The 14042-nt window shown below is 37.1% G+C and overlaps 1 protein-coding gene across 3 annotated transcripts in view; it reads left to right on the plus strand.

The window, feature by feature from the left end:
* Golph3l (golgi phosphoprotein 3 like) overlaps positions 1-13834 on the plus strand; it is a 37308-nt gene extending 23474 nt beyond the window's left edge. Inside the window, exon 5 of one of the 3 annotated variants that reach the window (XM_047528561.1) lies at positions 10702-13832. In XM_047528561.1, the coding sequence (XP_047384517.1) occupies positions 10702-11129 (428 nt within the window). In that variant the 3' untranslated portion in view covers positions 11130-13832. Of the gene's footprint in view, positions 1-10701 lie in introns of all 3 variants that reach the window. The other 2 variants (XM_047528569.1, XM_047528556.1) reach the window with 2 other exon arrangements.
* The last annotated feature ends 208 nt before the right edge of the window (positions 13835-14042 follow it).

A 14042-nucleotide genomic window follows, 5' to 3' on the forward strand; every position in this document is an offset into this window, starting at 1 on the left:
TTGTATTCTTGATAATCGCCATTCTAATTGGGGTGAGATGAAATCTTAGGGTAGTTTTGATTTGCATTTCCCTTATTACTAGGGATGTTGAACATTTTTTCATATACCTGTTGATTACTTGTACATCTTCTTCTGTGAAGTGTCTGTTCATTTCCTTAGCCCATTTGTTGATTGGATTATTTGTATTCTTCGTGTAGAGTTTTTTGAGTTCTTTATAGATTCTGGAAATTAACGCTCTATCTGAGGTATGGTTGGCAAAGATATTCTCCCACTCTATAGGCTTTCTCTTCACATTTCTGATAGTTTCCTTTGCTGAGAGAAAGCTTTTTAGTTTGAATCTATCCCAGTTGTTGATTCTTGCTTTTATTTCTTGTGCTATGGGAGTCCTGTTAAGGAAGTCTGATCCTAAGCCAACAAGTTGAAGATTTGGACCTACTTTTTCTTCTATAAGATGTAGGGTCTCCGGTCTGATTTCAAGGTCCTTGATCCATTGTGAGTTGATTTTTGTGCAGGGTGAGAGATAGCAGTTTAGTTTCATTCTGTTGCATATGGATTTCCAGTTTTCCCAGTACCATTTGTTGAAGAGGCCATCTTTTCTCCATTGCATATTTTTGGCACCTTTGTCTAGTATGAGAAAATTGTATTTATTTGGGTTTGTGTCCATGTCCTCTATTCTGTACCATTGATCTACCTGTCTATTTTGGTACCAATACCATGCCGTTTTTGTTACTATTGCTTTGTAGTAGAGTTGAAGATCTGGTATTGCAATACCCCCTGCTTCGCTCTTGCTACTGAGGATTGCTTTAGCTATTCTAGGTTTTTTATTCTTCCAGATGAATTTCATAATTGCTTGCTCTATTTCTGCAAGGTACATCATTGGGATTTTAACTGGAATTGCATTGAATCTGTATAGCACTTTAGGTAGGATAGCTATTTTGACAATATTAATTTTGCCTATCCAGGAACATGGGAGATCTTTCCATCTTCTAAGGTTTTCTTTCATTTCTTTCTTTAGTGTTCTGTAGTTCTCATTGTAGAGGTCTTTCACCTCTTTTGTGAGATTGATTCCCAAGTATTTTATTTTTTTTGATGCTATTGTGAATGGGGTAGTTTTCCTAATTTCTCTTTCTGAAGATTCATCACTTATGTATAAAAATGCATTGGATTTATGAGCATTGATCTTGTAACCTGCTACTTTACTGAATTCACTTATGAGTTCTAAAAGTTTTCTGGTGGAATTTCCAGGTTCCTCTAAATGTATAATCATGTCATCAGCGAACAGGGATAGTTTGAGTTCTTCTTTTCCTATTCGTATCCCTTTAATTTCTTTGGTTTGTCTGATTGCTCTGGCTAGAGTCTCAAGGACGATGTTGAATAGAAGTGGTGAAAGAGGGCATCCCTGCCTTGTTCCAGTTTTTAGGGGGAACGCTTTCAGTTTTTCACCATTTAGAATGATATTGGCCATGGGCTTAGCGTAGATGGCCTTTATAATGTTAAGGAATGTTCCCACTACCCCAATTTTTTCTAGTGTTTTGAGCATGAAGGGATGCTGTATTTTATCGAATGCTTTTTCTGCATCTATTGAAATAATCATGTGATTCTTAACTTTAAGTCTGTTGATATGGTGAATGACATTTATTGATTTCCGAATGTTGAACCAACCTTGCATCCCTGGGATAAAACCCACTTGATCGTGGTGCACTATCTTTTTAATATATATTTGTATGCGATTTGCTAAAATTTTGTTGAGAATTTTTGCGTCGATGTTCATTAAGGATATTGGTCTGAAATTTTCTTTCCTCCATGTGTCTCTGTCTGGTTTAGGTATCAGGGTGATATTGGCTTCATAGAACGAGTTTGGGAGGGTTCCCTCCTCTTTATTTCATGGAATAGTTTGAGGAGTATTGGAATGAGCTCTTCTTTAAAGGTTTTGTAGAACTCGGCTGAGAACCCATCTGGTCCTGGACTTTTCTTTGTTGGTAGGCTTTTGATGACCTCTTCTATTTCATTGCTTGAAATTGGTTTGTTTAAGTTGTGTATGTCCTCCTCGTTCAGTTTAGGTAATTCATATGTCTCTAGAAATTTGTTGATGTCTTCGAGGTTTTCTGTTTTGTTGGAGTATAGATTTTCGAAATAGCTTCTAATTATGTTTTGTATTTCACTCGTGTCTGTTGTGATGTTTCCTTTTTCATTCCGAATTTTAGTAATTTGAGTTTTCTCCCTCTTTCTCTTTGTTAGTGTGGCTAAGGGTTTATCAATTTTATTTATTTTTTCAAAGAACCAACTATTTATTTTGTTAATTTTTCCAATTGTTTCTTTTGTTTCAATTTCGTTGATTTCGGCTCTGATTTTAACTATTTCCTGTCTTCTATTACTTTTGGTATTGGTCTGCTCTTCTTTTTCTAGCGCTTTGAGCTGTAGTGTTAAGTCGTTTATTTGTTGATTTCTACTTCTTTTTTTGAATGCGCCCCATGAAATAAATCTTCCTCTAAGTACTGCTTTCATAGTGTCCCAGAGATTTTGATATGATGTGTCTTTGTTCTCGTTTACTTCTAAGAATTTTTTTATTTCCCTCCTGATGTCTTCTGTTATCCATTCATCATATAATAGTGTATTATTTAATCTCCAGGTATTGGAGAAGTTTCTGTTTTTTATTCTGTCATTTATTTCTAATTTCAATCCATTATGATCTGATAGAGTACAAGGTAGTATCTCTATCTTCTTGTATTTGCTAACAGTAGCTTTGTGGCATAAAATATGGTCTATTTTAGAGAAGGATCCATGTGCTGCTGAGAAGAAAGTGTATTCGTTCTTCGTTGGATGGTATATTCTATATATGTCCATTAAGTCTAAATTGTTGATTGTGTTATTGAGATCTACGGTTTCTTTATTCAATTTTTTTTGGACGATCTATCCAGTATTGAGCCCAGCCCTTTATAATTGTTTATTTTGAGACAAGGTCTGGCTAAATTGCTTAGGGCCTTGCTGATTTGCTGAGGTTGGCTTTGAACTTGAGATCCTCCCGCCTCAGCCTCCTATAAGTAGCTGGAATTACAGGCGTGCACCATCATACTCAGTTTAGAAATTCTTTTATCAATCCTTTATCAAATGTATAATTTGCAAGTATTTTCATGGATGACAATCTTTTATTTTCTTGATTGTACCCTTCTTAATTCTGATGAAGTCAAATTTGCTTTTATTGCCTGCATTAAATCATTGCTAAATTCAGTATAAAGAATATTTTTCCTGTCTTCTTCTAAGAGTTTTACATTTTAGTCATTTAAGTTGAGATCATTGTTTTTCATTTGTTTTTGTTTTTGTTTTTGGTGCTAGGGAATTGCATCTAGTACCTCATGTGTGAAAGGCAAGCATTATGCCACTGAGCTACATCACCAGACTCACTGATTTCATTTTAAGTTAATAAAAATTAATATGTATGGTACAAGGTAAAGGTGCATCTTCATTCTTTTGCATGTGTATATCAGCTGGGTTCTGATTTCTCAGCACTTTTTAATTGAAAAAAAATTGTACTTTCCTCATTGGCAGCTTTGTCAAAAACCAAGTGAGCTGGGCCGGGTGACTCACACCTGTAATCCCAGCAACTCAGGAGACTGAAGCAAGAGGATTATGAGTTCAAACCCAGCCTCAGCAATTTAGTGAGGCCCTAAGCAACTCAGTGAGACTGTGTCTGTAAACTTATATAGAATTCAATTGATGTTTGTGTGTTGATCTTGTACCCTGCAAACTTTGCTGAATTTATTAGCTCTGGTAATCTTTGATCCATGTTTCTTTTCGATTTTCTATATATAGAATCATGTCATCTGCAAATAGAACTAGTTTGACCTTTTCCTTTCCGATATTTGATTGATTGATTGATTGATTGATTGATCTTCTAATACCTCTGGCTAAAACTTCTATTACATTGTTGAGTAAGTCATAAAAGCAAGCATCCTTGTATTCTTTCTGACCTTTGGGAAAAGCTTTCTGTCACCATTGAGTATGCTATCAGCTATGGGTTCTTCATAAATATCATTTTTCATGCTGAGAAAGTTTCTTTTTTTTCTTTTTTTTTTTCTTTTTTTGAGGTGCTGGGGATTGAACCCAGGGCCTTGTGCTTACAAGGCAAGCACTCTACCAACTGAGCTATATCTCCAGCCCCCAGAAGTTTCTTTTCATTCCTAATTTTTATGAAGAAAGGGTGTTTTGTGTATGTGTGTGTTTTTTTTCCTTTTGTTCTATTAATGTGATATATTACTTTCTTTCATTATGTTGAATTCCTATGATAAATTTTATTTGATTATTAGAAATAATCCTTTTCACATGCTAATATTTTTAATAAGGAGTTAATAAAATAAGACTTTAGGCCTATTGATCTTTATTTTCCTTTACTTGTGATTTCTTTTTTTTAATACAACATTAATTTCTATAAATTGTTGTTCTTTTTTAAAATAATTTTTGGTTGTTGATGGACCTTTATTACTTATTTATTTATATGTGGTGCTGAGAATTGAACCCAGTGCCCCACACATGCCAGGCAAGCACCCTCCCACTGAGCCACAACCCCCCCCCCGTGTTAATTCTTTATATGGTTTGGATATAAAGTGTTCCCCAAAAGCTCCTGTGTTAATGCAGGAATGTTCAAAGGTAAAATGATTGAATTAGGAGAGTTATAATTTAATCAGTTCTTCCTAGTTTGAATGGACTAACTGGGTGGTAACTACAGGCAGGTGAGGTATGACTGGAGAAGGTGGGTCATTGGGGGCCTTCCGTAGAAAGATTAATCTTTCCTGTGGTACCTCCCAACCCCCACTGTACTTGCTTCTTGGAAGCCTTGAGATGAGCAATGCTCTTCCCACATACCCTTCTACCATGATGTTCTGCCTCACTTTGTGCCCAGAGCAATGGAGTCAGCTGACCATGGACCGAACCTCTGAAACACTTTAAACCAAAATAAGCTTTTCCTCCTGTAAGTTGTTCTTGTCAGGTATTTTGGTCCCAACAACAAAAACTGAACTAACAGGGCTGGAGTAGTGGCTCAGTGGTAGAGCACTTGCTTAGCATGTGTGAGACCCTGGGTTCGATTCTCAGCACCGCATATAAATAAATAAAATAAAAGTCCATTGACAACTAAAAAAAAAGGGACTAACATACTATACTGTTAGGTAAAAATTCACTGGTAAACCCATCTGGTCCAGAACTTTTCTATGTCAGGAGGTTTTTGATTACTAATTCTTTACTTGTCATTGATCTGTTGAGATTTTTTATTCTTGACTCAGTTTAGGTGATTTGTGTTTTTTCAAGGAATTTGTCCATTTCTTTGTTTTGATATTTTTTGGTTTTTTATATTTTTGGATTATTTGGCAGTAAATGGGGATTGAACGCAGGGGCATGTACCACTAAGCTACATCACCAGCCCTTTTCATTTTTTATTTTGAGACAGGCTCTCACTAAGTTGCTGAACATGTGGTATGTGTCTCTTACTGTGGGCTGCAGCTGTGGCTTAGTGGTAGAGCATTTGCCTGGCATGCCTGAGGCCCTGAATTTGATCCCCAGCACAATGAAAAAAAAAATCTTTTACTTCATTCACCATGATCATGTGAGATAATACAGTATGCACCTGATGAGATGAATTGAGGTGCATGACATAGGTATTGTGACATAGCATTAAGCACTGTGATACTTCAAGTCAGTCTGAAACTGAAATGGCTATTAAGTGGTATATAGAGTGGGTGGTATATAGAGTATGGATATGCTAGACAAAGAGATGATTATGTCCCAGAAGGATGGAATGGAATGGGACAAGAATTTATCTCATTGCTTAGAATGTTATGCAATTTAAGACTTAGGTCTTGTTGGAGGTAGAATGTTGTGAAGATGTCTCACTAGGGGGCTAGGAGTATAATTCAGTGGTGTAGTGATTGCCTGACATGTGTGAGGCCCCAAGTTTGATCCCCATCACCATACATACCCATACACCAAAAAAAAATGTCTCATTAGATCTTGTTGGCTTATACTTTTGTTCAAGTCTTCTGTTTCCTTGTTGATCTTCTGCCTGGTTGTTCTATTATGGAAAGTAGGGTATCGAAGTCTCTGATTACTATTGAATCATCTCTCTTGTGAATTCTATCCATTCTTGTTTCATATATTTTGGGATGGACTGTCATTAGTTGCATTTATAATTTTTATATCTTTCTGAGGAATTGACCTTTTTATTGCTAAGAAATATTCCTCCAACTATAGAAGCACCTTTTTGGTTTTTTTGGTTTTCTTTTTGTGGTGCTGGGGATTGAACCCAGGGCTTTGTGCATGTGAGGCAAGCACTCTGCCAACTGAGCAGAGTTGTATTCTGTATCTGGCTGATTAGAGTGTTTTGATTTAATCACATCTTTTTTTTAATTCACATCTTATATTATTACTGAGATGATTCAGTTTACAACTTCCATTTTCCTCCCATATGTCTGTCTATTCTTCTATATCTCTGTTACTATCTTTTTCTGTATTAGATGGACATTTTCTAATACAGGCTTAGCTCAGAGATATTACAGGTTCCATTCCAGACCTCCACAGTAAATTGAATATTATAATAAAATAAGTCACATAAATATTTTGGTTCCCAGCACATAGGGAAAGTTATATTTATTAGGCTGGGGGCATTGCTCAGTAGCAGTGCACTTGCCTAACGTGTACAAGGCCCTGGATTCTACTCCATTACCACCAATTAAAAAAAAAAAGCTTCCGGGCTGGGGAGATAGCTCAGTTGGTAGAGTACTCGCCTCGCAAGCACAAGGTCCTGAGTTCAATCCCCAGCACCCCAAAAAAAAAAAAAAAAAAAAAAGTTTGCGCTATACTATAGTCTAGTAAGTTTGCAGTCGTGCCAGTCATGATGGCACATGCCTGTAATCACAACAACTCAGGAGGTTAAAACAGAAAGATCAAAAGTTCAAGAACAGTTTCATTAACCTAGTGAAGCCCTAAGCAATGTAGCAAGACCCTATCACAAAATTAAAAAAAAAAAATCAAAAGGTCTAGGATGTAGCTCAGAGGTAGAGCACCCTGGGTTCAATCCCTAATACAAAAAAACAAAAATGTTTGCAGCAGAATTATGTCTGTTTGTTGTTATTTTGTGGTGTTGGGGATCAAACCTACAGCCATGCTATGTCACCAGCCCTAGCATTGTGTCTAAAAGCCAATTATGTACCTTATTTTAAAAATACTTTATGGGCTGGACATGGTAGGACATGCCTCTGATCCCAGCAACTGAATAGGCTGAGGAGGATCGCAAATCAGAGTCAGTCTCAGCAACTTAGTGAAGCCATAGCAATTTAGCAAGACATGTCTCAAAATAAAAAATAAGAGGGCTGGTAATGTGACTCAGAGGCTAAATGTCCCTGGGTTCAGTCCCTGGTCCAAAAAAAAATGATGAATGAGTGCTTGCCTAGCGTGTGCAAAACCCTCGACTCAATCCCTCAGCCCTGAGGGGTGTGGGGGATATTTGTGTGTGTGTGTGTGTGTGTGTGTGTGTGTGTGTGTGTGTGTACCACTACGTATGTATGTACATATGACTAAAAAGCACTAATGATGCTAACGATAATCTGAGACTTAATCTTTTGTTGCTAGAGGATCTTGATGACTGCTAACTGATCAGAGTGACGATTGCTGAAGTTCGGGTGGCTGTTGTAATTTCTTAAAATAAAACAATAAAAAAGTTTGCTCCATTGATTAATTTTTCATTTCATGAAAGATTTCTCTATTAGTGTATAATACTGTTTGATAGCATTTTATCAACAGTACAGCCTCTTACAAAATTGAAGTCAGTCGTCTCAAACTCGGCTGCTGCACTCTCCACTAAGTTAATGTCATACTATAAATCCTTTGTTGTCATGTCAACAAATTCACAGCATATTCACCAGGACTAGATTCAGTTTCAAGAAACCACTTTCTGCTGGATACAGTGGCATATTAGTCCTAGCTACTTGGGAGGGTAAAACAGGAAGATCACTTGAACACAGAAGTGCAGGGCCAACCTGGGAAACACAGCAAGACCCCATGTAAGAGAGAGAGAGCTGGATGTGGTGGCACACCCCTATAATTCCAGCACCGTTGGAGGCCGAGGCAGGAGGATCACAAGTTTGAGGCCAGCTTCAGCAAATTAGCAAGACCCTAAGCAACGTAATGAGACCCTGTCTCAAAATAAAAAATAAAAAGGGCTTGGAATGTGACTCAGTTTTAAAGTACCCCTTGGTTCAGTCCCCAGTACCAAAATAAAGAGAGAGAAGAAATGAGGGAAATTGGGAGAGAGAGAAAGGAAGAAACAGAGAAAGATAAGAACAGAAAAAGAAGGCTGGGGAGATAGCTCAGTTGGTAGAGTGCTCACCTCACAAGTACAAGGCCCTGGGTTCAATCCCCAGCACCACCAAAAAAAAAAAAAAAAAAAAAAAAAAAAAAACAGAAAAAGAGGGATGGGAGTTTAGTAAGCTTAGTGGTAGAACACTTGATTAGCATGTGTCAGGTCCTGGGCTCATTCTCCGGCACCACAAAATAAAGGGGAGCTAAAGAAGAAACTACTTTCTTTGCTCATCCACAAGAAGCAACTCCTCATCCATTAAAGTTTTATCATGAAATAGTAGCAATTCAGTTACATCTTTAGGCTCCACTTTCTAGTTCTCTTGCTATTTCTACCGCATCTGCAGTTAACTTCCTTCACTGAAGTCTTGACCCTTTCAAAGTCATTCATTAGAAATCAACTTCTTCAGGGACTGGGGATATAGCTCAGTTGGTAGAGTGCTTGCCTTGCATGCACAAGACCCTGGGTTCAATCCCCAGCACTGCAAAAAAACAAAACAACAGAAATCAACTTCTTCCAAATTCTGTTTATATTGACATTTTGGTCTCTTCCTATGAATCAGTTGTTTTTTTATTGTTGTTGTTTTTGTTTTGTTGATTTTGTGGTACTGGATATTTAACCCAGGGGCACTTTGCCACTAAACTACATCCCCCACTGTACCCCCACTTTTTTTTTTCTTAAATATTGAGACAGGGTCTCACTAAGTTGCTGAGACTGACCTCAAACTTATCAGTTCTCCTGCCTCAGACTCCCAATTGCATGTACCACCAGACCCATCTATCATGAATGTTCTTAATGACATATAGAATAGTGAATTCTTCCCTGAACATTTTCAATTTAAATTGCCAGATCATCAGAAGAATCACAATCTGTAGCAGCTATAGCCTTATGAAATACCTTTCCTAGCAGGGCAAAGTGGTGCATGCCTATAATCCCAGCCACTCAGAAGACTGAGACAAGAGGATTGCAAGTTGAAGACCAGCCTCAGCAACTTAGGGCCTAAGCAATTTAGTGAGTCCCTGTCTCAAATTAAACAATAAAAAGGGCTGGGGGTATATAGCTCAGTGGTAAAGTGCCCCTTTGTCAAATCACCAGTACCAACAAACAAACAAACAAACAAACAAAAACAGGGGTTGGGGTGGGGAATGGATTTCATTTTTTTTGGCAGCACTAGGAATCAAACCCAGGGCCTCACACATAAGCAAGCAATCTACCACTGAGGTATACTCCCAGCCCCAGAATTATAATTCGTAAATAAAAAGTCAAAGTTACTCTTTGATCCATAGGCTTTCAGAATGGATATTATATTAGCCTAGTCAGCATGAAAACAACATTAATCTCATAGTACATCTCCGTGAGAGCTCTTGGGTGACCAGGTGCTATTCTTGGATGAATAGTAGCATTTTTAAAAATTTTTATATATATTTTTTTCTATATATATAAAATTTTATATATATATATGTAAATTATATATAATTTTTTAAGTTATCAATGGACCTTTATTTTTATGTATTTATTTATATATGGTGCTGAGAATTGAACCCAGTGCCTCACACATGTTAGGCAAGCACTCTACCACTGAGCCACAACCCCAGCCCCTGGATAGTAGTATTTTGAAAAGGGTCTTGCTAAGTTGCCCAGGCTGGCCTTGAACTTATGATCCTCATGCCTCAGCCTCCCAAGTCACTGGGATTATAGGCATTCACCCCTGCACCCAGCCTAAAAGGATTTCAAAAAGACAATGATTAACAGTGTCACAGAGAAGTCATATAGAACAGAACTAAAACCAGGTACAGTAGCACATACCTATAATCCTTCAACTTAGGAGGCTAAGGCAGAAGGATTGCAAATTGGAGGCCAGCCTTAGAAACCTAGCAAGGCCCTAAGCAACTTATCCAGACCCTGTCTCAAAATAAAATAGGGATGTAATTCAGTGGTAAAGCTCCCCTGGGTCCAATCCCCAGTACAAAAAAAAAAAAAAAAGAAAGTCCATAAATATTAGCAATATGGAAGAAGTTCTTGATGACTTTTTTTTTTTTTTTTTTTTTTTTTGGGTGCTGGGGATTGAACCCAAGGCCTTGTGTTTACAAGGCAAGCACTCTACCTACTGAGCTATCTCCCCAGCCCCCTTGATGACATTTTTAAAAGGTTGTTTAATGAGAAATATGCTTGGAATCAAAACCATGGTATAAAGGACAAACAATAGAATGGACTGAGGAAAGAAAATTATTCCTTCATGAATAAGTGGAAATTGTACTTCCAAATTTTTAACCATTCAGTGTTCCAGATAACTAATTTGCTTTTTTCATTTTGTTTTCCTTTTTCTGGTCATTATGTCCTATTTCTTTTGCCCATAGGTGAGACCTGGAATCCCTTCAAATTGCAGTACCAGCTGAGAAATGTACGAGAGCGAATTGCAAAGAACCTAGTAGAGAAGGGCATTCTAACCACTGAGAAACAGAATTTCCTGCTGTTTGACATGACTACTCATCCAGTGACCAATACAACAGAGAAACAGCGACTAGTGAAAAAACTTCAAGATAGTGTACTAGAGCGGTGGGTAAATGACCCTCAGCGTATGGACAGGCGAACACTAGCACTCCTGGTGCTAGCACACTCCTCTGATGTGCTAGAGAATGTCTTCTCCTCTCTAACAGATGACAAATATGATGTGGCAATGAATAGAGCCAAGGACCTAGTAGAACTGGACCCTGAAGTAGAGGGGACAAAGCACAATGCTACAGAGATGATCTGGGCTGTGCTGGCAGCCTTCAATAAATCCTAGAGCCAGCAGATGGGTTTTTTCTTTTTACATGCTGGCTGGTGACTTTCTGAGACCCCATCACTGAGTTTGGTGTCATGAAATGTTTTCATCATTTTTTATTCCTTCTCTTGGGTCAGACTCATGATTTGGGGAGAGGAATTTTAGGGCTTCTCCATATGCCTTGATCTTTATAAGCAGATGTTGTTTCCCTATACTTTCACTCCATAGATGAATAAACTGGGTGAGCCCACACACACCCAATAAATACTTTTCTTCCATTTCTTGGTTTAATTTCATCCATTGTACTTTTGGATAAACAGAAATATGAATATCTAAGTGGGGTTTCAAGTTCTACAACAGAATGTGAATGAGATGAAAAGCAAACCATTTATTATATTTTTCTAAGTTTATTTTCTATCTTAAGTACATGTTACAGAGTCTTTTGTCTCTCAGGCTCTGCTGAATAATATAGTTTATTGAATTAATTGTCCTTAAATGAGCAGCAGTGGAAACAAAATTAATTTTTGAAGCAGATGGTCTCTGGGATTGTATGTCCTGCTACAGATTTTTTTATCTTTCTTTTTCTAACCTACTGAAAATGTCCCTGATTTGATTACCTGGATCTCACACTCCTAGAACCAGAAATATATCCTATACTCATTTTAGCATCATCATGCTCCTTCACTCATTAAGACAAAAGTTTAAATGAAAAAGAAAAAATGTGTCACAACAACCTCCTTCATATAGTCAGCATTATAATTTGAAGAGGGTAGAGGTGGCCTGAGAATTTCCATCCTTTAGCACAAGACTGTCCTATTTCCTCTAGACTATTTAAATGGTTCTGCTCTAAACCTGACATGGTAGCACATACCTGCAATCCTAGCTGCTGAGGAGGTTGAAGTAGGAAGATGGCAAGTTGAAGGCCGGCCTAGGCAACTTAGACTCTGTCACAAAGTAATGATCTGAGGATAATAGTTCAGTGATAGAGTGCTTGCCTTGGTTCAATCCCCAGTACCACAAATGTTTGTATTTATATGTCTCTGCTCTGATTGAATTGAGGAAATTGTAAGTTTCAATTACCAAAAAGCACTCTGAGTTCAGGCTGTATATCTAAATGCCACATCTTCTTTTTCCCTATTTTTGGGTTCCTACACAAATTGAAAAAGTTCTACCTATATTTAAGAGTTCTTGGAGTAGTTTTGTCTATATTTAATGTACAAGTACCCATCTGGTCTTCAGTCTTATTTCAATGCAACCATTGAGTTAAACCATTCTAGCCAAATCTCTAAAATGTTTTTCATTTCAGTACTGAGAGTAAAGAGAAGCTATATTAATAAAGATCCTATGTAAAGGGGCAATTTTTTGTCAGGAGTACACTGATGTAAGGTATTGTATTGAGGGGTATGAAAAGGACAGGCACTGAGTTGTACTAATGTCAAGCATTTATTATACTTTCATTAGCTCCTGCCTGTTGACCACTGTGGAGAAACAGGCTGTTAAACCCAGACCTGTCATCACATTCTCTTGATCAGAAATAATTAAATGATTAACTTTATCCCCTCCCTCAAACGTAAAATTCCATAAAAAGTCCCGAACTCAACACTTTGTTTTCACTTCTGGCTCTTCTTAGGTGCATAAAGATATAATTGTAACATGAAACAAATTTTAAATGAGAAGCTAAGTAGAGCTTTAGTCTAGCCTCTCTAAAATTACAAAAGCTAGTCATGTACTGTTGCTACCTGATGTAACTTTTCTTTCCATTTAACAATTCGGCATGAATTGAAACCAGGTTTTCCAAAGTTTTAGTTTGATTGTGGGGTAGATTGAGTTCCTTCTTTGCAACTCTTTAGTGTTTATTTTAATTTGTATCTCAATATGATGAGGATGTCTTCAGTTCAAATCTTCATAATGTTCATTGCCAAACACCTTCTTATTTAATTCATATGGCCTTCACATTTCTATATAATAAAGATCAATTATTATCTTTCTGGTCTTTTTGTACATAGTTTTATAGCAATTTTCATTTGTTTTAGAAAAATAATTTTTCACATGAGGGTAATAATGCCTCCCCATTTACACTACCAGACCAGTCTCTGTTTTATACCTGTAATCCCATTTACCTGGGAGGCTGAAGCAGGAGGATCACAAGTTCAAGGCCAGCCTGGGCAACTTTGTGACTATCTCCATCTCAAAATAATTTTTTTAAAAAGGAGCTGGGGAAGGGGATGTAGTTCAGTGGTAGAACATCCCCGGATTCAATCCCCACTACTGGAATATTTAAAAAGAGAGAGCAAGCGAGAAAGGAAATAGCTCAGCTTTGTTGATTTTCTTTTACATTCTAGGTGGTAAAAAAAGAGAGAGATTCAACTTGAGGGAGGAGGGAGCAAATATTCCTGAAAAGCTCTTCAAATAGACATATTTTATGTGGGATTTTTTTTCTTTGAATATAACTAATTTGGCCATCATTTTTTTCTTAACCTAATTGGACCTCCATAAGTATAATAGTATATTTTTTCTGAACTTTTTTAGAAACTTAGCTTTAATCTTGGGGTTTCTACCCCTTCAGACAGGCTCCATGAATGAATCCACATGTTTGCCACATAGAGTCAACCTAACAATGATGGACATCATTTTACTGAGTTTTATGGGGGGGTCGGAATTCAAAACCAAAGATTTCTTGGATCTCAGATATTTGAAATTTTTCCTCCTGAACTGAAGACAAGTACTTTTTCAAAGATTTATGGATATTTAAACTCTTAATACCTCAAAATATTTGTGGGTTAATATTAATAAATGTTTTCCTCAGCTTGTCTGGAACTCCCAGATAAAGGCCAAAAAGTTATCTTAAACTGATTTATATAATCCAAATTAGATTTCTTTCTATAATGAAGAAGGAAAGAAGAGGTATTTATGATTGTGGAAGGGAGACTGGAG

Source organism: Sciurus carolinensis, chromosome 1, assembly GCF_902686445.1.
Source record: "Sciurus carolinensis chromosome 1, mSciCar1.2, whole genome shotgun sequence".
NCBI classification, from domain to species: Eukaryota; Metazoa; Chordata; class Mammalia; order Rodentia; family Sciuridae; genus Sciurus; species Sciurus carolinensis.